The sequence below is a fragment of the Primulina eburnea genome, chromosome 3 (genome assembly GCF_022965805.1).
Source record: "Primulina eburnea isolate SZY01 chromosome 3, ASM2296580v1, whole genome shotgun sequence".
In the NCBI taxonomy this organism is placed as follows: Eukaryota; Viridiplantae; Streptophyta; class Magnoliopsida; order Lamiales; family Gesneriaceae; genus Primulina; species Primulina eburnea.
The window spans coordinates 14,738,895-14,763,867 of record NC_133103.1 but is presented as its reverse complement, the minus strand read 5'-3'; the positions used below and the strand labels follow the sequence as shown (position 1 = coordinate 14,763,867).

The following is a 24,973-nucleotide window of genomic DNA, read 5'->3' as shown; positions in this document are numbered from 1 at the left end:
ACAAGGGGTGTGTTTGGTTGAGTGGATTAAATAAAGATAGATTAATAGTCAAATATTTATCGTTAAAAATTAAAGATGTTTTAATAATCATTTTGACCCGGTTCAAGATCCAATTTTATTGATCAAATAGTTATCCATAAAGTTGGATCTTAAACCGGGTCAAAATGATTATTAAAACAACTTAAAATTTTAACGATAAATATTTGACTATTAATCTATCCTTATTTAAATAACTCAACCAAAGTGTATTCATAATCATTCGAAGTTTAGCAAGGAGACAACGACATTTTTTTTTTTGTTTAGGGTTTTTATAATTATATCTGGAATTGAAATTTTGTTTTAAAATTAGATTTCAATGTCAAAATCATCTCTGCCCACCACACTCACTCCAAAATAGTTCAAATTAGGGATCATCGCTGCATCAACATTGACTTTAAATTGATTCGATTTTGGAGTCTGCTAAGCTAATCGTATCCTTTTCGACTGAACATTTCGTGGAATATCTAAAGTAAAAGAGAAATTTTCCTGGACCCTTTTATGCATGATTCTAGAATTATTGTTGGATCTATGCATATTAGGAATTGCCAGTATATAATAAATATGTTGTTATTAAGAATGATATTTTTAGTTTCCATACTAATAATTATGTTTTGAGTGACTTAGTATGTGTGAGTGATTTTAAATAAGAAGATGTTTTGCTAAATTTATTTAAAATAGTTTTATCAACTTATAAGTTGTAAGCTCTTAATATAATTTTTTTCATAAAATAAGACAATGAAGCATAAATTTGTTGACGTGTTTGGTATTATAATATGTTTTTGTTATGATAATTACAAAAATAACATAATATTAATGAAACACATGATTATTTTTAACACGTGCGTATAATATATAGTTTTATATTAATTATTTTATTTGATAAAAAATGTAATAATTAATGCGCGTGTGCTACACCTTCTAGCTTTGTCCAAGCGTTGGTATACCTAAACTTGCCTTGAAAATTCGAGGTAAGATTAATAATATTAATAATACATATAACAGTAAATGAATAATATTATTGCTTGATATATAAAAAAATAATGATTTTAACAAAATTAATAATGATATAATTTTAGCAAATGAGTGTTACCGATATTAAAAAAAATAATTCTTTTCACATAAAAAGTAATATTTTTATATGGATGACTCAAATAAGAGATCTATCTAACAGATAAAGATAGGTGAGACCGTGACCTAATCTTTATACAATTTATATTAAATTAAAATAATCGATCTACCCAATTGATTCTAAATTTCAGATACTAAATGAAATAATTGATTAAAGAATTTTGGGCTTTGTTAGATAAGTACAACTGTACGAGGATGCTTTCAGAATTGGTGGGTTTGCTTGAATTTAAACATAAATAAATAAAAATCTAAGTTTTGACTTTTGAAGTTCGAATCCAAACAAAGCCTCCCCACATCATTGACTTCCACCATGTTAAATCACGACGGTGGAAACTTCGTCCCCGGGTGGTTTCAACTTGATTTAAGTATCGTTTCGCTCTACTGGCCGGCGGCTTTTTCTTTCCTCGATGTCTTGAATTTTCCTCTCGTAATTATTGATATCCCTTGTTTTGTTTTTGATATTGATGTAATTATCAGATATTGAAAACAATTAAATTTGTCCTGGTGGGCGTGATTATTGATGATTAAAGTTTGTGGGTTGTTGGTTTGGTAATCATATAAGTGACAAAACAAGAAATGAATAGCAATAATTGGGGCGCAGCCGAGGCCCAGCTGCAGATTCCGGGTCAATCTATGAGTAGTGAATTGGTGGTGCCTCCTGGAATGGAAGCTGGTGACTGGAGGAATCAGCTTCAAGCGGATTCTAGACAGAGAAATGTTAACAAGATGTAAAATTCTCTAACATTTTATATCCTGTTTACTTTATACATCATATTGGTGAAAAGTGTTAGTTTGAGGGAAAATTGGCTTGCTTGTTTGATAGATAATTCTGACGAAAACGAAAGTTCAAGGAATGTTTATGTTGAATCTCGATTTACTTGTGCATTTCACGTATTTTTCATGTTCAAGTATGCATGCATTAAGTTGGCATATTTCAAGCTAGAGTAAAAGAAAACAAAAGAAGTGGCAAGACGCAAATCCTAGCAACATTCAAGTCGTTTTTCGGTGTACAAGGTTTAAGAGACATAATAGCACGGTCCTAGAAAAGTCTGATTTTTGCATATGCATAGTTGATTTATTTGAAGGGGCTTCGTTCTTTCTGGCATAAATGGACTATTTTTTACTTTTTGTTATCGCTGCTGATTGTTGTCACTGTTGATTGAGTATAAAGTGCTGTGGATGGCACCATTGGCTAAATGGAAGGGTATAATCAATGTATTGAGAACTTCTAGAGAGAAACATAAACCTTTTTATTTTTGTTTTCAAATATGGGGCATTTTCAAATTCAGTATTCTGGAGAATTTGGATTGACAATGAAATGTGATGCATTTTTTGGTATTATCAGAGTTGGCATCCAAAACTAGTTATAGCTCGTCGGCGTCGCTTGTCCATGGAGAAAAAACCTTGAATGTTCCCAAACGCCCTCTCGAATTCTCAACCTCTGCTTGGTTAATGTGCCTAATAATAGAGTTGTTCTTGTAGGAATTTTTTTTGCCTGTTCTTATTTGGTGAACTATTAGCTGATGACATTGAGATTTAAAAATGCATAGAATGGAAACCTTGAAGAGGCATCTTCCTTTTTCTGGCCCAGAGGGACTGCAGGAACTTAAGAAAATAGCCATGAGGTTTGAGGAGAAGATTTATACCGCAGCAACAAGTCAGGTAATCTGGTCCTTACCTTTATTTTTTCCCCGTGCATTATGTATAACTTTACACTTGTGCCTTTGTTTGACCTACCAGCTCTCCTAAAAATTGTTTTTGTTAATCTCTTTTAATTCCGATGTCAGTTCCGTGAGTAGTCACTTTTAAACAATTTTCGCATCGATTTTTGCAGTCAGATTACTGGAGAAAGATTTCTGTGAAGATGCTGACAATGGAGACTAAATCCCAAAATCCTCTGACCAATCCTCTTCAACCCAATACTAGCAAAAATCCCCAAGATCCAGGTGATAAAAATTCATGAACTCGATTTTGTTCATTTACTTGTCATTAGCTATTAGCAACTATCTTTCTTGTTGATAAATGAGTTGCTGGATAGAATGAACCTAGACTCGCCATTTTCTAGACACTGTTTTCAACATGTACTCGTGGGATCAAACCTTGTTTGTTTTTGATATTGATATAATTATCACATATTGAAAACAATAAAATTTGTCCTGGTGGGCGTGATTATTGATGATTAAAGTTTGTGGGTTGTTGGTTTGGTAATCATATAAGTGACAAAACAAGAAATGGATAGCAATAATTGGGGCGCAGCCGAGGCCCAGCTGCAGATTCCGGGTCAATCTATGAGTAGTGAATCGGTGGTGCCTCCTGGAATGGAAGCTGGTGACTGGAGGAATCAGCTTCAAGCGGATTCTAGACAGAGAATTGTTAACAAGATGTAAAATTCTCTTACATTTTATATCCTGTTTACTTTATACATCATATTGGTGGAAAGTGTTTGTTTGGGGGAAATTTGGTTTGCTAGTTTGATAGGTAATTCTGACGAACGAAAATTCAGTGAATGTTTATGTTAGATCTGGATTTACTTGTGCATTTAACATATTTTTCATGTCGAATCATGCATGCATTAAGTTGGCATATTTCAAGCTAGAGTAAAAGAAAACAGAAGATGTGGCAAGACGCAAATCCTAGTAACATTCAAGTCATTTTTCCGTGTACAAGGTTAAGGCTTAAGAGACATTATAACAGGGTCCCAAAAAATTCTGATTTCTGCATATTCATTGTTGATTTATTTGAAGGGGCTTCTTTCTTTCTGGCATCAGTGGACTGTTTCTTACTTTTTGTTATTGGTGCTGATTGTTGTCACTGTTGATTGAGTAGAAAGTGCTGTGGATGGCACCGTTGGCTAAATGGAAGGGTATAATCAATGTATTGAGAACTTGTAGAGCGAAACATAAACCTTTTTATTTCTGTTTTTAAATATGGAGCATTTTCTCAATATTCAATATTCTGGAGAATTTTGATTGACAAAGAAATGTGATGCATTTTTTGGTATTATGAGATTTCGTATCCAAAACTAGTTATAGCGTGTCGCTTGTCCATGGAGAAAAAACCTTGAATGTTCCCAAACAGGCCCTCTCAAATTCTCAAGCTCTGCTTGGTTAATGTGCCTAATAATAGAGTTGTTCTCGTAGATATTTTTTTGTCTGTTCTTATTTGGTGAACTATTAGCTGATCACATTGAGATTTAAAAATGCATAGAATGGAAACCTTGAAGAGGCATCTTCCTTTTTCTGGCCAAGAGGGACCGGAGGAACTTAAGAAAATAGCCATGAGTTTAGAGGAGAAGATTTACACTGCAGCAACAAGTCAGGTAACTTGGTCCTTGCCTTTATTTTTTCCCCCTGCGTTACGTATTACTTTACACTTGTGCCTTTGTTTGACCTACCAGCTCTCCTAAAATTAGTTTTTTTTTTTTAATTTTAATCTCTCTTAATTCCGATGTCAGTTCCGTGAGTAGTCACTCTTAAACAATTTTTGCATCGATTTTTGCAGTCAGACTACTTGAGAAAGATTTCTTTGAAGATGCTGACAATGGAGACTAAATCCCAAAATCCTCTGACCAATCCTCTTCAACCCAATACTAGCAAAAATCCCCAAGATCCAGGTGATAAAAATTCATGAACTCGATTTTGTTCATTTACTTGTCATTAGCTATTAGCAACTATCTTTCTTGTTGATAAATGAGTTGCTGGATAGAATGAACCTAGACTCGCCATTTTCTAGACAATGTTTTCAACATGTACTCGTGGGATCAAACCTTGTTTTGTTTTTGATATTGATATAATTATCACATATTGAAAACAATAAAATTTTTCCTGGTGGGCGTGATTATTGATGATTAAATTTTGTGGGTTGTTGGTTTGGTAATCATATAAGTGACAAAACAAGAAATGGATAGCAATAATTGGGGCGCAGCCGAGGCCCAGCTGCAGATTCCGGGTCAATCTATGAGTAGTGAATCGGTGGTGCCTCCTGGAATGGAAGCTGGTGACTGGAGGAATCAGCTTCAAGCGGATTCTAGACAGAGGATTGTTAACAAGATGTAAAATTCTCGTACATTTTATATCCTGTTTACTTTATACATCATATTGGTGGAAAGTGTTTGTTTGGGGGAAATTTGGTTTGCTAGTTTGATAGGTAATTCTGACGAACGAAAATTCAGTGAATGTTTATGTTAGATCTGGATTTACTTGTGCATTTAACATATTTTTCATGTCGAATCATGCATGCATTAAGTTGGCATATTTCAAGCTAGAGTAAAAGAAAACAGAAGATGTGGCAAGACGCAAATCCTAGTGACATTCAAGTCATTTTTCCGTGTACAAGGTTAAGGCTTAAGAGACATTATAACACGGTCCCAAAAAAGTCTGATTTCTGCATATTCATTGTTGATTTATTTGAAGGGGCTTCTTTCTTTCTGGCATCAGTGGACTGTTTCTTACTTTTTGTTATTGCTGCTGATTGTTGTCACTGTTGATTGAGTAGAAAGTGCTGTGGATGGCACCGTTGGCTAAATGGAAGGGTATAATCAATGTATTGAGAAATTGTAGAGCGAAACATAAACCTTTTTATTTCTGTTTTAAAATATGGAGCATTTTCTCAATATTCAATATTCTGGAGAATTTTGATTGACAAAGAAATGTGATGCATTTTTTGGTATTATGAGATTTCGTATCCAAAACTAGTTATAGCGTGTCGCTTGTCCATGGAGAAAAAACCTTGAATGTTCCCAAACAGGCCCTCTCAAATTCTCAAGCTCTGCTTGGTTAATGTGCCTAATAATAGAGTTGTTCTCGTAGATATTTTTTTGTCTGTTCTTATTTGGTGAACTATTAGCCGAACACATTGAAATTTAAAAATGCATAGAATGGAAACCTTGAAGAGGCATCTTCCTTTTTCTGGCCAAGAGGGACCGGAGGAACTTAAGAAAATAGCCATGAGTTTAGAGGAGAAGATTTACACTGCAGCAACAAGTCAGGTAACTTGGTCCTTGCCTTTATTTTTTCCCCCTGCGTTACGTATTACTTTACACTTGTACCTTTGTTTGACCTACCAGCTCTCCTAAAATTAGTTTTTTTTTTTTTAAATTTTAATCTCTCTTAATTCCGATGTCAGTTCCGTGAGTAGTCACTTTTAAACAATTTTCGCATCGATTTTTGCAGTCAGACTACTTGAGAAAGATTTCTTTGAAGATGCTGACAATGGAGACTAAATCCCAAAATCCTCTGACCAATCCTCTTCAACCCAATACTAGCAAAAATCCCCAAGATCCAGGTGATAAAAATTCATGAACTCGATTTTGTTCATTTACTTGTCATTAGCTATTAGCAACTATCTTTCTTGTTGATAAATGAGTTGCTGGATAGAATGAACCTAGACTCGCCATTTTCTAGACAATGTTTTCAACATGTACTCGTGGGATCAAACCTTGTTTTGTTTTTGATATTGATATAATTATCACATATTGAAAACAATAAAATTTGTCCTGGTGGGCGTGATTATTGATGATTAAAGTTTGTGAGTTGTTGGTTTGGTAATCATTAAGTGACAAAACAAGAAATGGATAGCAATAATTGGGGCGCAGCCGAGGCCCAGCTGCAGATTCCGGGTCAATCTATGAGTAGTGAATCGGTGGTGCCTCCTGGAATGGAAGCTGGTGACTGGAGGAATCAGCTTCAAGCGGATTCTAGACAGAGGATTGTTAACAAGATGTAAAATTCTCTTACATTTTATATCCTGTTTACTTTATACATCATATTGGTGGAAAGTGTTTGTTTGAGGGAAATTTGGTTTGCTAGTTTGATAGGTAATTCTGACGAACGAAAATTCAGTGAATATTTATGTTAGATCTGGATTTACTTGTGCATTTAACATATTTTTCATGTCGAATCATGCATGCATTAAGTTGGCATATTTCAAGCTAGAGTAAAAGAAAACAGAAGATGTGGCAAGACGCAAATCCTAGTAACATTCAAGTCATTTTTCCGTGTACAAGGTTAAGGCTTAAGAGACATTATAACACGGTCCCAAAAAAGTCTGATTTCTGCATATTCATTGTTGATTTATTTGAAGGGGCTTCTTTCTTTCTGGCATCAGTGGACTGTTTCTTACTTTTTGTTATTGCTGCTGATTGTTGTCACTGTTGATTGAGTAGAAAGTGCTGTGGATGGCACCGTTGGCTAAATGGAAGGGTATAATCAATGTATTGAGAACTTGTAGAGCGAAACATAAACCTTTTTATTTCTGTTTTTAAATATGGAGCATTTTCTCAATATTCAATATTCTGGAGAATTTTGATTGACAAAGAAATGTGATGTATTTTTTGGTATTATGAGATTTCGTATCCAAAACTAGTTATAGCGTGTCGCTTGTCCATGGAGAAAAAACCTTGAATGTTCCCGAACAGGCCCTCTCAAATTCTCAAGCTCTGCTTGGTTAATGTGCCTAATAATAGAGTTGTTCTCGTAGATTTTTTTTTGTCTGTTCTTATTTGGTCTGATCACATTGAGATTTAAAAATGCATAGAATGGAAACCTTGAAGAGGCATCTTCCTTTTTCTGGCCAAGAGGGACCGGAGGAACTTAAGAAAATAGCCATGAGTTTAGAGGAGAAGATTTACACTGCAGCAACAAGTCAGGTAACTTGGTCCTTGCCTTTATTTTTTCCCCCTGCGTTACGTATTACTTTACACTTGTGCCTTTGTTTGACCTACCAGCTCTCCTAAAATTAGTTTTTTTTTTTTTTAAAATTTTAATCTCTCTTAATTCCGATGTCAGTTCCGTGAGTAGTCACTTTTAAACAATTTTCGCATCGATTTTTGCAGTCAGACTACTTGAGAAAGATTTCTTTGAAGATGCTGACAATGGAGACTAAATCCCAAAATCCTCTGAGGCTCTGATCAATGCTCTTCATCCCAATACTGCAAGCAATAGCAAAAATTCCCGAGATCCAGGTGATAAAAATTCATGAACTCGACTTTGTTCATTTACTTGTCATTAGCTATTAGCAACTATCTTTCTTCATTTGATAACTGAGTTGCTGGATAGAATGAAACTAGACGCGCCATTTTTCTAGACACTGTTTTCATCATGTACTCGTGGGGATCAAACCTTGTATTCTCTTTGTTTTGTTTCTCCTTTCTTCTTTAAGACCAGAGACTTCACTTTTGGTAGTAACTAACTGTTGGGCTTGAGCATCGATCCACTTTATGACTCGTAGTTGCTCAGCTCTTTATATTACTAGATATGAATTTGAACATGCTCTTATAATTCCTTTCATCACGCTTCATTTTCCATCCAATTAACTTTCTTGAATCTCTTTAGCCGAATTTTTTTGGTTGGTGATGAATGCTGATGAGTATTGGACAGCCATATGGTAGTATTATATTTGTCCTAACCTTAAAGCTAGAATATTATATTTCAGTTTGAGGGGAATATCGAAAAATACGTTGATCTACATTGGAATATGCAATATGCTTATTTAGTTAACTTAATCAGGGTTTTATAATTATTTAGGTTTCTCAATAGGTTATTTCAGCATATAAAAAAGATTTGTACCATTGTTATGAAAATTAGGAAATTATCAAAGTGAGCACTTCTCTCAGATTCCCTACTGTTGTTTCTTGCTCCAATAAGTCGCGTGAAATGTCTTGACTCCAGCAATCCAGTGTTTATTTTATGAATGAAGCTGTTCAAATCATGATGGTTTCGCGTGCAAAACTGTGAGACTGCTACTTGTCTGCTATTTTTTTTATTGTTCTTCCCGTCATGTTGCCTAAAGTCACTAATTTTAGATTGTTTTTCCAGTTTTTCTGTACCTAAAATTTTGTTAAGCACTACCAGTTTAGAAGACCGTTATCACTTTTGCTGTTATATAATTCATTTTCCTTATTTTATTCATTGAGTCAATATCAGTGCCTATCCATTGCTTGTAATCCTTTGTGATTCATTTTTCTCTGGGTTGGGAATTGACACATCACATCAATGAATAAAATGCATCCGAATATTCGTTTTCTTTCTTATGAAGTGGTGCTTTATTTTTTGTTTCTTGAACTGCATTCACATTCGCAACCTCTCCTTTTTCCTCTGATTTTTGATTCCTTATGGTGATTATAACAATGTCCATATGTTTTTCCTGCGACTTTGCCAGCTTCTCAGACAATGCAGTCTCAAATGCAAAATCAGGTGCAGTCGCTACAGTGTCATCCCTTTTCGTGGTATATCTAAAGTAAATGATAAAAAATTTCCAGGCCCGTTCGCTCAACGATCTTTTTTATGCACGATTCTAGAATTATTGTTGGATCTATGCATATCAGGAATTGTTGCATATAATAAATATATTCTTATTAAAAATGATATTTTTAGTTTTTATACTAATAATTATGTATTGAGTGACTTATTAAAAATGATATTTTTAGTTTTTATACTAAGATAATGTTTGGCTAAATTTATTTAAAACAATGTATAAGCTAGTTCGCATGTCCTGTAAGTAGTTTTATGAACTTATAATTTGTATGCTCTTATTATAAAAATAAGTGGATGAGATGTTTCCATGAAATAAGATAATGAAGCATACATTTGTTGATGTGTTTTGAATTATAAGATTATTTTGTTATGATAATTACAAAAATGACATAATATTGTGTATGCATGATTATTTTTAATATGTGCATATAATATATAGTTTAATATTAATTATTATAGTAATTATAATAATTGTTGTTGTTGATTACAATAATAGTTATACAATAATAATATTAGCAATTAGTAATTAATGTATAAAATTAAATAATATAATTAGAATAATAATTAATGATAGTTATTATTATTCATGTAATAGTATTTTTAGTAGTAGACACAATAATTATATAAATTATTATTTATGTAATAATAATAAAAATAATATTTTTTTATTATTATTAATTTACAGCTTTATAATTGTTATATTAATTTACAGCTATAAAAAATATTTATAATAATATAATAATGTTAATAATCACACAATTATGTTAACTTTTTTAAAAAATAATTATTGTTTTTAATATAACAATATTGATACTAGCTATAATTATATAAATTACTCTAGAATTTATATTAAAAAATTATAAATATTATTTAAATAATTATTATATGCTGTTAATCAATTTATATATTATCTTAGACGATGATACGTTTGACATGCTACAAAATATATGTAAATAATTTAATATTTAAAAAACATTCAAATAAGATTTTTTAAAATAAGCGGGGTATTTAAATTTTTTTAAAACAACTTATAAACCGTCAATGTTGACAATTACAAGCTATTTTCATATATGTATACATATTTTAATAAATATATGTTTACCATATTTTTTTTAAATTTATCAGAAGGTGAGAACAATTGAAATGACTTAAAAGAATTTCGGGATTTGTAATCTATACTAATTTATTAAATTTGAGACATTTAAAGTAACTAATTTTGGTGTCATGGTCTGTTTTATTAATTATATATATTAATAAAATGATAAAATTTTAATATAAGTTATATGTAGTTCAACGGATAAAGTCATTGTTTTTTGAAGTTTATGTTATATTTTTAATTTTTACTGATGACATCTTTTTTATTCTTTTATTTTTTAATTTATATATCAAAATTAAGTGTAGTTCCTCACTATTTCTTATAATTATATTTTGATCTTCATTTAAACATAAATCAAATGAATTATAAAAAAATTATACAAGTACGCAACACGTACATAGCTGAACTAGTTATCATAATTGGTGGAATGGTGGGTTTGCTTGAATTTAAACGTAAAATAAAAACCTAAGTTTTCAAGTTCGAATCCAAACAAAGCCTATATATATTCCTTGTTTTCCTGGGTTGATTGATTCTCTCACAATCAGCCCAACTCCCCACGTCATTGACTTCCACTGCGTTAAATCACGACGGTGGAAACTTCGTCCCCGGTGGTTTCAACTTAATTTAAGTATCGTTTCACTCTACTGGCCGGTCGCCTTTTCTTTTCTTGATGTTTCGAATTTTCCTTTCGTAATTATTGATATCCCTTGTTTTGTTTTTGATATTGAAATAATTATCACATATTGAAAACAATTAAATTCGTCCTGGTGGGCGTGATATTGATGGTTAAAATTTGTGGGTTGTTGGTTTGGTAATCGTATAAGTGATAAAAACAAGAGATGGATAGCAATAATTGGCGCGCAGCCCAGGCCCAGTTGCAGATTCCGGGTCAATCTATGAGTAGTGAATCGGTGGTGCCTCCTGGAATGGATGCTGGTGACTGGAGGAATCAGCTTCCAGCGGATTCTAGACAGAGAATTGTTAACAAGATGTAAAATTCTCTTACATTTTATATCCTGTTTACTTTATACATCATATTGGTGGAAAGTGTTAGTTTGAGGGAAATTTGGTTTGCTAGTTTGGTTGGTGATTCTGACGAAAACGAAATTTCAGCGAATGTTTATGTTGAATCTTGATTGACTTGTGCATTTCGCATATCTTTCATGTTGAATTATGCATGCATTCAATTGGCATATTTCAAGCTAGAGTAAAAGAAAACAGAAGAAGTGGCAAGACACAAATCCTAGTAACATTCAAGTCGTTTTCTGTGTACATGGTTAAGACTTAAGAGACATAATAACACGGTCCCAGAAATATCTGATTTCTGCATATGCATAGTTGATTTGTTTGAAGGGGCTTCTTTCTTTCTGGCATAAATGGATTGTTTTTTACATTTTGTTATCGCTGCTGATTGTTGTCACTGTTGATCGAGTAGAAAGTGCTGTGGATGGCACCATTGGCTCCACTGGTTTTTTCCCTACCTTTTTTTTTGGTTAATTGGTTTGAAGGAATTGAATTTAAATGGAAGAGCATAATCAATGTATTGAGAACTTCTAGAGGGAAACATAAACCTTTTTATTTCTGTTTTCAAATATGGGGCATTTTCAAATCCAATATTCTGGAGAATTTGGATTGGCAATGAAATGTGATGCATTTTTTGGTATTATCAGAATTGGCATTCAAAACAAGTTATAGTTTGTCGCTTGTCCCTGGAGAAAAAACCTTGATTGTTCCCAAACAGGCCCTCTCAAATTCTCAAGCTCTGTTTGGTTAATGTGCCTAATAATAGAGTTGTTCTTGTAGGAATTTTTTTTGTCTGTTCTTATTTGGTGAACTATTAGCTGATGACATTGAGATTTAAAAATGCATAGAATGGAAACCTTGAAGAGGCATCTTCCTTTTTCTGGCCCAGAGGGACTGCAGGAACTAAAGAAAATAGCCATGAGGTTTGAGGAGAAGATTTACACTGCAGCAACAAGTCAGGTAATTTGGTCCTTGCCTTTTTTTCCCCATGCATTACGTATAACTTTACACTTGTGCCTTTGTTGACCTCCTAGCTCTCCTAAAATTTGTTTTTTTTTTTAAATTTTAATCTCTCTTAATTCCGATGTCAGTTCTGTGGGTAATCACTTTTAAACAATTTCCGCATCGACTTTTTGCAGTCAGATTACTTGAGAAAGATTTCTTTGAAGATGCTGACAATGGAGACTAAATCCCAAAATCCTATGACCAATCCTCTTCAACCCAATACTGCAAGCAATAGCAAAAATCCTCAAGATCCAGGTGATAAAAATTTATGAACTCGACTTTGTTCATTTACTTGTTATTAGCTTTTAGCAACTTTCTGCATTTGATAACTGAGTTGCTGGATAGAATGAACCCAGACTCGCCATCTTTCTAGACACTGTTTTCAACATGTACTCGTGGGATCAAACCTTCTATTCTCTTTGCTTTGGTTCTCACTTTCTCCTTTTCTCCTTTAAGACCAGAGACTTCACTTCTGTTAGTAACTAACTGTTGGGCTTGAGTATCGATCCACTTTATGACTCGTAGTTACTCAGCTCTTTATATTACTAGTTATGAATTTGAACATGCTCTTATAATTCTTTTCATCACTCTTCGTTTTCCATCCATATTCTTTTTCTCGCTTGAGGTCTGATGTCACTAATTGATGTTATATTGTCGTTAAGTCACAGTAATGAAGTTGACGGAGGCACTGAGAACTACCATAACCACCTCTTCGAGAGGAGCAATTTTAAGAAATTTGAAAGGCATATTTAAAAAAAGTTTGAATCTTGAGTTAGAAAATATGCAGTATTGTGTCCGGTTTTTGTTTTTTAAAAAAACAAATGATAAGCAAACTTTAAAACTGGTCAATGTAAAGTTTCAATTCCTACAGTAAAAAAAAACTCTCTCTCTGCTTTTTAATTAACACATGAGCAAGTCGATAAAGTTATGCCTCACCACTTTAATCTTTAATACCATTGATGGGGAATGTAATTTTTTCCTTCCCATTATAATACCAAACAACACAAAGAGCTTGTGAAAGTCTTCCTCCCCTCACAATAGTGTGGATTTATCCAATTGCTTCTTAGTCTTGATCAGTCACTTATGTGCAGGGACTCATATTCTCTTATAATTGGAGAATCTTTGGGTAAATTAATCCTTGAATGATCTTGTCACCCAATGTATAAGTAGGAGATTGTGTTATTTCGCAGTAGCATTTTAACATATTTATTTAAAACTAACAAAAAGACATTCTATTTTGCATGAAACTGTTAGTAGATTGTTGGAAAATGTCACTTTAGCTTATTAAGGGCATTATTCTGTATTTATCAGATTAATTAGGATTTCTTAATTAATATAAAGTTTTGGATAGATTTGTTTCCTTTTATATTCAGGTTTTTAGTGCACTAAATACCTGTACCTTGACTAAGAATATATATAAAAAAAATTTAGTAATACATTTCTTGCAAAATTCTTTACTTCCCGCGCCGTGCCGATTAGGTCTCAAGATCAGAAAAAAAAATTCTGCTTTTGTTTCGACAAAGTTTTTATCCTCATAAAAATAATTCCAAAGAAGTTTTAACTGTTGGTTAAAAAATCAAATAGATAGAGCCATTGAAAATCTTTACTTCCGTTTCAGCATCTCACCAAAACGATGGATTTTCATCACCTTTTTCTGCTGTTTCTGTATGCCCTAGCATATGAGATGAGTTATTTAAAATGCCTTTCCATATTGTAAGAGTGATTATATCATACGAGATAGACTGATAAATTAGTATTTAGTGCTTATTTTTTAGTATAAGAGAGACAACGTTCCTAGACAAATATCATATAATCTCGACTATTGTTGAAGAGTAACCACAATGTGAGAAACAAAGTATAGCTGAATTAGCACGATTGAGCGGCATGGTGTGCCAACTAACTTTCTTGAATCTCTTTAGCCTATTTTTTTTTGGTTGGTGATGAATGCTGATGAGTATTGGACAGCCATATGGTAGTATTATATTTGTCCTAACTTTAAAGCTAGAATATTATATTTCAGTTTGAGGGGGAATATTGAAAAATACATTGATTTACTTTGGAATATGTAATATGCTTATTTAGTTAACTTAATCAGGGTTTTATAATTATTTAGGTTTCTCTATAGGTTTTATCTTCATGGCTTTAGTTATTTTAGCATATAAAAAAGATTTGTACCATTGTTATGAAAATTAGGAAATTATCAAAGCACTTCTCTCAGATTCCCTACTGTTGTTTCTTGCTCCAATAAGTTGCGCGAAATCTCTTGACACCATCAATCCAGTGTTTATTTTATGGATGAAGCTGTTCGTTCAAATCATGATGGTTTCGCGTGCAAAACTGTGAGACTGCTACTTGTCTGCTATTTTTTTTATTGTTCTTCCCGTCATGTTGCCTAAAGTCGATAATTTTAGATATTTTTTCCAGTTTTTCTGTACCTAAAATTTTGGTAACCACTACCAGTTAGAAGAGTGTTTTCACTTTTGCTGTTATATAATTCATTTTCCTTATTTTATTCATTGAGTCAATATCAGTGCTTATCTATTGCTTGTAATCCTTTGTGATTCATTTTTCTCTGGGTTGGGTATTGACATATCACATCACTGGATGTAATGCATCCGAATATTAGTTTTCTTTTTTATTAAGTGGTACTTTATTTTTGTTTCTGGAATTGCCTTCACATTCGCAACCTCTCCTTTTTACTTTGATTTTTGATTCTTTATGGTGATTATAACAATGTCCATATGTTTTTCCTGCGACTTTGCCAGCTTCTCAGACAATGCAGTCTCAAATGCAAAATCAGGTGCAGTCACTACCTATGACTATGGTTTCCAATCAATCTCAAGTGCGCCAACAGCTATTATCCCAGAATATTCAGAATAACCTCACATCAACTGGAGCCCAGCTCCCTGGTGGTGGCATGTCTCAGGGCAATGTGCCTAATGTTTCCAGTCAGAATCCTAACATGCTAAATATACAGAACATGTCTAATGTAACTCAAAATGTAGTAGGGAATTCTATGGGGCAAAGTATGCCATCCAATATGTTTGCCAACTCTCAGAGACAGATGGCGAGGCAACAACAAGTTGCATCGCAGGATCAACAGCAACAATCTCAAAATTCACAGCAATATCCGTACAACCAGCAGCTACAACAACACCTTATGAAGCAAAAGTTCCAACAAGGAACTGTCCCACAATCTCTTATGCAAGCTCAGATCCAGCAGCAGCAGCCCCTTTTGCAACCAGGTCAGCTCCAATCCTCTCAGCAGGCTGTTATGCAGCCTTCTTTGAGGCAATCATCAGCTTCATCTACTCTTCAGCAAAATCAGCAGCAGTCTCTTCAACAGTCAACTCAATCTATGCTTCAGCAGCAGCAGCAGCAATCGGTCCTCCGGCAGCAGCAGCCTTCTGTCATTCATCAGCAGCAAACTTCTTTGCCTCAGCATTCAGTTCTGCCTGCACAGCAACACCAACCACAACAGCTTAGTGGACAACAGCCAACTGCTTCAAACATGCAACAGAATCAACTGATTGGGCAGCAAAACAATGCCCTTGATGCACAGCAGCAGCATCAACAACAACAAAGGATTATGGCTCAGCAGAACAATATCACTAGCCTTCAACCACCACAGACAATTAATCAGCAAAACAACCTTCCAAATATGCATCAGCAGCTGTCATCAGGGCAGCAGAATAACCTCCAGAATGTGCATCAGCAGCAATTAGGCTCTCAAACTAATTTATCTGGTTTCCAACAGCAGCAAATGGTTGGAATTCAGAATGGTGGCTCCAGCTTGCAGTCTAATCCACAGTCAGTCCATATGTTGCAACAATCCAAGGTCTCAGTGCAGCAGCAAATGCAACAGAACATGGCAAACTGTTTACCTAACCAAGCTCATCAGACATTGTCGCAACCACCGCAACAGCAACTGATGTCACAGATCCAGTCACAACAAGGCCAACTGCAACAGCAATTAGGCTTGCAACAGCAGGTAAATCCATTGCAAAGAGACATGCAACAAAGGATTCAAACGTCTGGTCCCTTGCTTCAACCACATAATACTATTGATCAACAGAAGCAGTTGTTACAGTCTCAAAGAGTCATTCCAGATGTTCCTCTAAGTAAGTGTATGATGTTAAGGTGTTTCCAATAAATGTTCATTGTTGCCTGACATGGTATTATGTTAAGTGACCTATTTGCTTTGCCTTTTCTTTTTACATAAGCATGCTATTCTGGGTAGTTTCATGTTGGTAAATATAAGACTAAGAGCCATACACTCTTTCTTGTTTTAATGTGATTTAAAGCATGCTATTCTGTCTAGTTGTTTCATGTTGGTAAATATAAGATTAAGAGCCATATACTCTTTCTTATCAATGGGTTATTGTTTTGTAAAGTTACTTAAGGCTCAGTTTGGGAGTTGGGATTTGGAAATAAAAAATGGAAATGAAATGAAATTCAAAAACTTTGATTGTTTGAGAGTTTTTAATGGAAGAAAATGAAAGGAAAATGTGGTACAAGTAAAATTTTCCTTCCAAATGTGGGTGGAAATGGAAGGAAAAGTAAAATTATTGTTTTTCTCTTCTTTTCTTTTCTCTCCCCTTCTTCTCTCTTCCAACTTCTAAGCTAAGTCTAAAGCAACTAGCAGTTTTACTTCTTGTTCTTACCTAGACTATCACGTAGGACGAAAGAAAAAAGATTAATATGTCGATTTTCATACAATTTGGAAACTTCATGGCACTTAAATTTGTTACCTATTGAATCTGAGGTGGTTGCAAACAAACGAAAAAACACTTTTAAGTAGGATTATCAAAGTATTATCCAACCTTAAAGGATATGAAATCATGTGCATCAACTTGAGATTTTCAAAATAATATTTCTAATTATTTTAAGATTTTGTAATGATTTGTTTCCTTATTTGATTTAGGTATCTCAACCTGTAAAAAGGCTTATCTCATGACAATATACATGGCCCTAAATTTTCTTTATTTCCCTCATGTTTATTTTTTAAATAAGAATTCTCATGCATGAATTACTTTATTTACTCTCAAAACAACATAAGAGTGTTTATTTTGAAATCAGTCATGGATCATGCCTTGGCATTGTTGCATTTCTTATCTTTGTCTTGGTAAATGTGTCCATACATGCACTACTAACATATGTACAAGCTTTTTTGGGTTTAATCCAATTCAGATAGCTAATGTGCATCATTGTAGCATCTTTAGATTCATCACAGACTGGAAATTCTAATGGTGGGGACTGGCAAGAAGAGGTTTATCAAAAGGTACTGCATTTATACATTAATTTCCAATATGATTTACTTCCTGGCAAACTGATTAGCCCCGTGACGTGACACAGATGGTTTTCCAGAACTTAGTTATTGTGTTTTAGTGACAAGACCGTGTGGGTGTAGAAAAACATATAAAATAGTCTTACTCCCAATCTTTGCACCTAGGGAAATGCCAAGGCACATAATGCTAGGGTGGGGTGTTTTAAGTGTGCCTGGAATAGAAAGATTTTGTAATTTAACTGAAATTTAGTGTAGTAATCGTTCATATCTGCATGTACTGTGTAAAATATCTGCATGTACTGTGTAAAATATTTGCTTTATTGTTGTATAATGGTTTTGTAATAACATATTATATCCTATATGCAACTTTCTTCATATTTCTAAAATTTGATAAAAAAAATAATATAATTGGTGCTCCCATGTTTGATAAGGTTCACACTCCTATTTGTGCCTTGACACTAGGTATGTACCTTGAGCTAGTGCTTGCCATCTTACCCACGGGCTGTATCAAGTTTCCTCATTATTTTTCCGGTCATATATTTTGTATATCATGTTTCCTCATTATTTCTCCCTTGAAAGGCTTTATTTTGAATCTGAAACTGCCAAAACTTGTCTGCAGATCAAAACCATGAATGAGATGTATTTTCCTGATTTAAACGAAATGTACCAGCGAATGGCTGCTAAGTTGCAGCAGGTAGACAATTTATTCCTTTACTTGTTATGCTTTATTCGATCAATGTTTAAACTTATTTATCTCCAAATGACTTGAACTAAATGATCAATGTTTATGTTCTTGTTTATTTCTTATTGACGCTAAATTTTGTCTGCTCTGTAGCTTCTGAAAAATTAAATCTAATGAGCTCCATTTTATCATTTTTTCACATTCTGGTCCACCACCCCCAACCTTTCCTAGTCTCCTTTTTAATGATATTGCATGATTTCCTGCATTGCAGCATGATTCCCTTCCTCAACAGCCTAAGAATGAGCAACTTGACAAGCTCAGATTTTATAAGCTTATGTTGGAACGTTTGTTAATGTTTCTGCAAACTAACAAGAATGAAGTTAACCATTCTCACAAGGAAAAGATTGTTGGCGTTGAGAAGCAGATTGTCAATGTTCTTAGTTCGAACAGGCCACGGAAGCCTGTTTCTTCTTTGCATCAAGGGCAAATCCCCCAGCCTCACTTACCTGCTATGCAACAATCTCAGCAGGCACAACCTCAAATTTCTCAGATGCATATCCCAGAGAATCAAATGAATTCTCAGATGCAGCCAATGAATGGACAGAATTCTGTGACGACTGCACAGCAGAACAATTTGAACAACTTGCAGCACAACTCGTTACCTTCTGTGTCTGCTATCTCAAGTTCCCGTCAAAATATGATGGATACACTCCAGCCTGGCTCAAATGTTGAACCTGGACAAGGCAATTCTCTCAACTCAATTCAACAAGTACCTATGAGTTCTCTGCAACAAAATTTGGTAACTGGCTCGCAGCAAATGAATATTAACTCAATATCATCACAAAATGGTCTAACAGCAATGCCATCAAATATGAATCCCTTGCAGTCAAATTCTAACATACTCCAACCCCATCAAATAAAATCAGAGCAACAAATTTTTCCAACACAGCAAGTGAAACAGCAGTATCAGCAGAGGCAGATCCAGCAACAATATATGCAGAGACAGCAGCTGATTCAGCAGCAGCAACAGCAGCAAACAACTCAGCAGTCAACTTCACAGTTAACTGCTCAGCAAATGATGCAGCTTAATCAGATTAATGACACTAATGATATAAAGATGAGACACCAGATAAGTAGCAAATCAGGAGTTATGCAGCAACATACTTCCTCTGGCCAACGACCATCATATCATCACCCCCAAATGAAATCTGGAACTCCGTTCTCAATTTCTTCTCCTCAGGTCCTTCAGGGTGGATCTCCTCAAATAAGTCTTCATCCTTCACCACAACTTGACCAACAGAATCTTCTGGCATCTCACGTCAAAGCTGGAACCCCTTTGCAATCAGCAAATTCTCCTTTCATTGTCCCATCTCCTTCAACTTCCATGGTTCCATCACCCATGCCAGGTGATTCTGAGAAAATCAATCCTGGTGTTTCATCACTGTCAAATGCTGGAAACATTGTGCAGAATTCAACCGCTGGAGCATCTGGACCAGCCCAATCTCTTGCAATTGGGACTCCTGGGATATCAGCCTCACCTTTGCTTGCAGAATTCACCAGCCCTGATGGCACTCATGGTGCGGCATCAACCATTGTTTCCGGAAACAATAATGTTGTGGAACAGCCGCTTGAACGCTTAATCAAAGTGGTTTGTGGAATTTCTTTTGTGATGCTCCATTTTTTTAATGAATCTCATTACCACCTCCTCTTGTAAATTTGATTTATATATGCTGGTTCTTTTTATCAGGTGAAATCTATGTCTCAGAAAGCTTTAAGTGCCTCTGTTAGCGACATCAGCTCAGTTGTCAGTATGGTTGACAGAATTGCGGGATCTGCTCCAGGAAATGGATCACGGGCTGCAGTAGGTGAAGATTTGGTTGCTATGACTAAATGTCGTCTTCAGGCCCGAAACTTTTTTACGCAAGATGGACCTGGTGGAACCAAGAAAATGAGACGTTATACAAGTGCAATGCCATCCAATGTTGTTTCATCTACCTGCAGTGTGAGTGATAATTTCAGGCATATAAATGGAAGTGAATCTGATGGAGAGTCCAGTGGGGCATCGAGTGTCAAGAGGCCAAGGATTGAGGTGTTTCCTACTTATACTTGATTTTTTATTTCAGTGCAGGAGCTATTGATATGCAAAATTTACTTTTGAACTTAGGCAATTTGGCTGCGATCTCATGCTATGCAGTCTTCCGTCTTTTTGTTATGTTTTAAGGTTATCAAAAACAGAATGCCGCTCATGAATGTCACATATAAATCAAAATTGTGGTGAATATTCCCATGAAATTTTAGAATCATGACATTATTATACTTCCATGTAGATATGGTTGTTATGGCTCTTGCAATGATGCTGCTTAGCGGAATACCGATAAATCCATTTATTAACTAAAAATATTACATGAGTATTCATGAAAGCTGACAATTATGTTAGCACCTGTGTCGCTACAGTCATGCTTTGATCTCCAGGTGCTTCATGTGCAACTCAGCCCACCTGAAGGCACCCCAGGAACATTGCCGTTGAAGAGGTGCACACCTACATGTTTGGCACAAGGCGCGGCCTATGCGAGCCTTGCATGTCTTATTATTATTATTATTAAGTCTCACAAAAATTCGAATTATCTTTGGGTAATTATTATTTATATGTTAGGGTTTGAAGGAATCCCAATGCGGCAAATCCTAAATTACCATCCTTCAGCTACAGTGGCGGGGGATGGTCAGCGGGCTCCAATGAGTTTGATTTTGCAATATTTTAGGTTTTGTATGGTGATTTATCATTTACTAGTATATTCTTAACCCAAATCTTATAGGCTTTGTTCTTTTTTCTTTCCTTTTTTATTCCATCGATCCACTTTTAAAATTTATTGGGATGGAAACAGCCTCCTAGATGGAAGGAAAATAGTTTCCTGAAGTTAAACTTCAATGGTTTATTGTTGAGATGAACAGATGTTATACAATCCAGGAAAGTAGTTGCCTAAAGTTAAACTTGAATGTTTTTTCCTCAGACTGTTTACTGTCCTTTGTGATGTTAAATGATCATTGAAATACCATGAGCATATGTGCTAGCAAGACTTCATGTTTGCAAATTGGGCCTTCTGACCTTGCATGTGCATGGCTATAATATTTTTAATAAATCAACCTTTTGTTGTATTGATATTTCTTAGTTCATTATAAGTGCATTTTTCATGAAATTTTGTTGTACCTAACTTAAATATATAGTCAAGTAGAATATTATCGGATCTAGTAATGACAAGATTTATCATTGTTTGTAGGGTAACCATGCACTTGAAGAAGAGTTACAAGAAATTAATCAGCGACTTATAGATACTGCTGTATATATATGTGAAGACGATGTTGATCCAACTGCAGTTGCTGCTGCGGCTGAAGGTGGTGGAGGAATTATTGTGAAGTGTTCTTTCAGTGCTGTGGCACTGAGTCCAAATCTGAAGTCACAATATGCTTCAGCGCAAATGGTGAGCTTTTATACCATATGGATTCTTTTTTTACTATATTTCAGTTTCCCTAACTTGCATCCCTGATTTACATCGTGGTTTTGACAAAAATGCAGTCACCAATTCAACCTTTAAGGTTGTTAGTTCCCAACAACTATCCAAATTGCTCTCCTATACTTTTGGACAAGTTTCCAGTTGAAGTCAGGTAAGAATTCAATTGAGTATGCACTCTTCTGTCTATAGCTTGGCCATCTAGTTTCATTTGTTAATCATCTTCATCATTATCATCGATACTGTTATTATTGGTTAATCTTTTTCATCTGCAAGTCATGGGATTCATTTTACTTACTTAGCAAGCAAAAAGGCTTTACTGTTTCAATCTTTTTATAGTCAACAAAAACCATTAATGGTGTTTGCAGGTATCTAGAAAATTAAATGAACTGTGTTAGTTAAAAGAATTTCAAGCACATGCATGTGTTAGAACATCCCATTTGTGGTAAAAAGAACTGTTAAGTCTCACGTTAGCATATTAGATGTAGTTACGTGGTATGAATGGATTATATGAGAGCAGTAATGAAGCATCCGAACTCTCCTGAGTCGTTTATAAAGTCCCCTGACTCAAATACCAGAAGGTGTAGCAAACTTGGCTTGTTGTGAAACGCAAACCCATGGTTCAAAGCTACTGGGCTCTGTGTGACAGTTTGTGAGATATTTTCCTCTGTCCATAAGCTGCCACTGCTTCAGAGTAGTTGTGAATTCTAATCGATTCTGACTGTCAATATACCTTGCAAGAGGTGTGCTTGAAAACCATCTTAAACATCTGATCGACCATGTCTCAAGAAGCATTTAGTTTCAGTATTGATCTACCCAGACAAGCTTGTTAGATATGATATGATAGCTAGAGGCACCCCTAATTCCAATTGATGAGGTAAGTTTAGATAAATGCTTTTAAAATTACCAAATATGTTGTGTACTGCGATCTTGAAATTGGCCACCACTCACCAATTGGGAGAGGAATGAGAAGTGCTGACTGGAGAAATATATATATATTTTAAAATAGATGTGACCGCCTATTTTACTTGAGTCTACCATTTTCACTGATATTTCGAGTATGATCAATTCCAAATTTGTCCATATCCAGTAAAGAATATGAAGACCTCTCCAGAAAGGCCAAATCAAGATTTAGTATCTCTCTCCGAACTCTAGCCCAACCTATGTCACTCGGGGAGATAGCAAGGACTTGGGACATCTGTGCTCGTGCTGTTATTTCCGAATACGCACAGCAAAGTGGAGGAGGAACCTTCAGCTCAAAATATGGGACATGGGAGGACTGCTTGAGTACGGCATGATTATAATGATCGACTCATGCAAGAAAATGGCTTGTGAAAAACAGTGATGCTGCTGATTTCTTATATTTGCCAGTAAAATGGTAGACCATGTACAAATGTACTTCGTGGTGATAATCTAAACGTGGGATGGGTAATTTCAACTTGTTCGACCATTAGAATACTTCTCTAAGCATCAAAATATCAATTTTTATATATAATACACGTGTTGTGCATAATGTAAACATGTGTAACTAAACAAGTGAATATGGTTTGTTTCTTTAGAGCTCTAAATTTGCAAATCTTTGCTTTTAACTTTTTTTTATTCACTTTTAAAGAATTATTCCTTTCAGGAAGTTCGAGAACAGATGCTGGATAGACAGATATTAATTCATGATTCGAATTATGAATTTTGAATCGATTGGAATTTCAGTGCTTAGTTGAGTGAGATTGTTTTTCCTATATATGAAGAATTATAGTTACGAATTACCTTCTATCGTTTAAGGCCTTCCCTTGTGATGAATACAACTAAGTTTGAATATCACCTCTGTTGATTTGCAGACAGATATATCTCAGGAGTAAAGACTGCATCCTTAGTAAAAATTGTGATCGTGGACGATACTTCTGGAAATAAATATTATCTACTATAGTGATAAATCTAGGTCGAATTGTTAATGATATTTTTAGTGATACATAATTTATAAACAAAACTTAAAATTAAAGTGTTGAAGCTAAATTAATAAAAAATAATTAATTTATTAAGCTTCATTTTTACTTGACTATTATTATGTTCACAGTCCTTCGAATATATCAAAATATATTCTAGTATTTTGATGATCAGCGGAAATATCAACTAGTACCATTAATAGGTCAATAAGATATGTAAATTCTAGGGAAATTCATAAAATCAAGTTTCTGTCTTAAATAATTGAAATGGATGAAAATATTCAATCTTGGTTTCAGCTATCTGTCTATATATATTATATATTTTAAATTATGAATTTTTTCAGTTATTTTTCATATTTTGAGCTTTTTTTAATAAAAAATTACGTTAACAATTTATATCACAAAAAATTTCGATATAACGTTGTTGTAATAAATTCATGTAATCAATTATATAGCGTAATTCTACTAAAATTTTATAACCAATTATATAGTTTTCATATTGAGATATAACAATTAAATAAATTATGAAATATATGTTAGGTGAAATTGTTAGATAATAATAATAATAATAATAATAATAATAATAATAATAATAATAATAATAATAATAATAATAATAATAATAATAATAATAAAAATAAATTCAAGTAATCGATTGTATAGCGTAATTCTACTAAAATTTAATAACCAATTTTATAATTTTCATATTGAGATATAAAAAAATTTAATAAACTATCATAATAACAAATTATGAAATATATGTTAGATGAAATTGTTTAAATATTGAAATATATTTTAACTGAATTAATTAATTTTTTTATTCAATACCTTGTTTCTCACACAATAAAATTGAATTACTACCTTTCTTTATTAGTTATAGCATACATGATCTTAAGTTGGGGTGTATGAATTTTTTTTTTTATTACAACACACACGGGGAGGGGGATCGAACCCGTGGTTGGAAGTTACATATGATAGTGGAATAACCAAATAAATTATATAATTAATTTAATTT

General features: G+C 34.0%; 1 protein-coding gene across 8 annotated transcripts; it reads left to right on the top strand.

The window, feature by feature from the left end:
* Positions 1-1,421: 1,421 nt before the first annotated feature.
* On the top strand, positions 1,422-23,594 carry LOC140826814 (mediator of RNA polymerase II transcription subunit 15a-like). 8 transcript variants are annotated; one of them, XM_073189320.1, is made up of 20 exons: positions 1,424-1,895; positions 2,718-2,829; positions 3,002-3,113; positions 3,424-3,550; positions 4,375-4,486; positions 4,669-4,780; positions 5,053-5,218; positions 6,043-6,154; positions 6,339-6,450; positions 11,380-11,506; positions 12,387-12,498; positions 12,678-12,798; positions 15,309-16,664; positions 17,757-17,824; positions 18,450-18,524; positions 18,784-20,160; positions 20,260-20,601; positions 21,788-21,988; positions 22,084-22,172; positions 23,109-23,594. In XM_073189320.1, the coding sequence occupies exons 1-20, from the start codon at positions 1,744-1,746 to the stop codon at positions 23,314-23,316; spliced, it is 5,193 nt and encodes a 1,730-aa protein (XP_073045421.1). In that variant the 5' UTR covers positions 1,424-1,743; the 3' UTR covers positions 23,317-23,594. The 8 variants fall into 8 exon arrangements, with proteins under 8 accessions (XP_073045423.1, XP_073045421.1, XP_073045422.1 ...); XM_073189321.1 differs by having other exon boundaries at positions 3,385-3,550; positions 5,092-5,218; XM_073189319.1 differs by having other exon boundaries at positions 3,385-3,550; positions 17,766-17,824.
* The last annotated feature ends 1,379 nt before the right edge of the window (positions 23,595-24,973 follow it).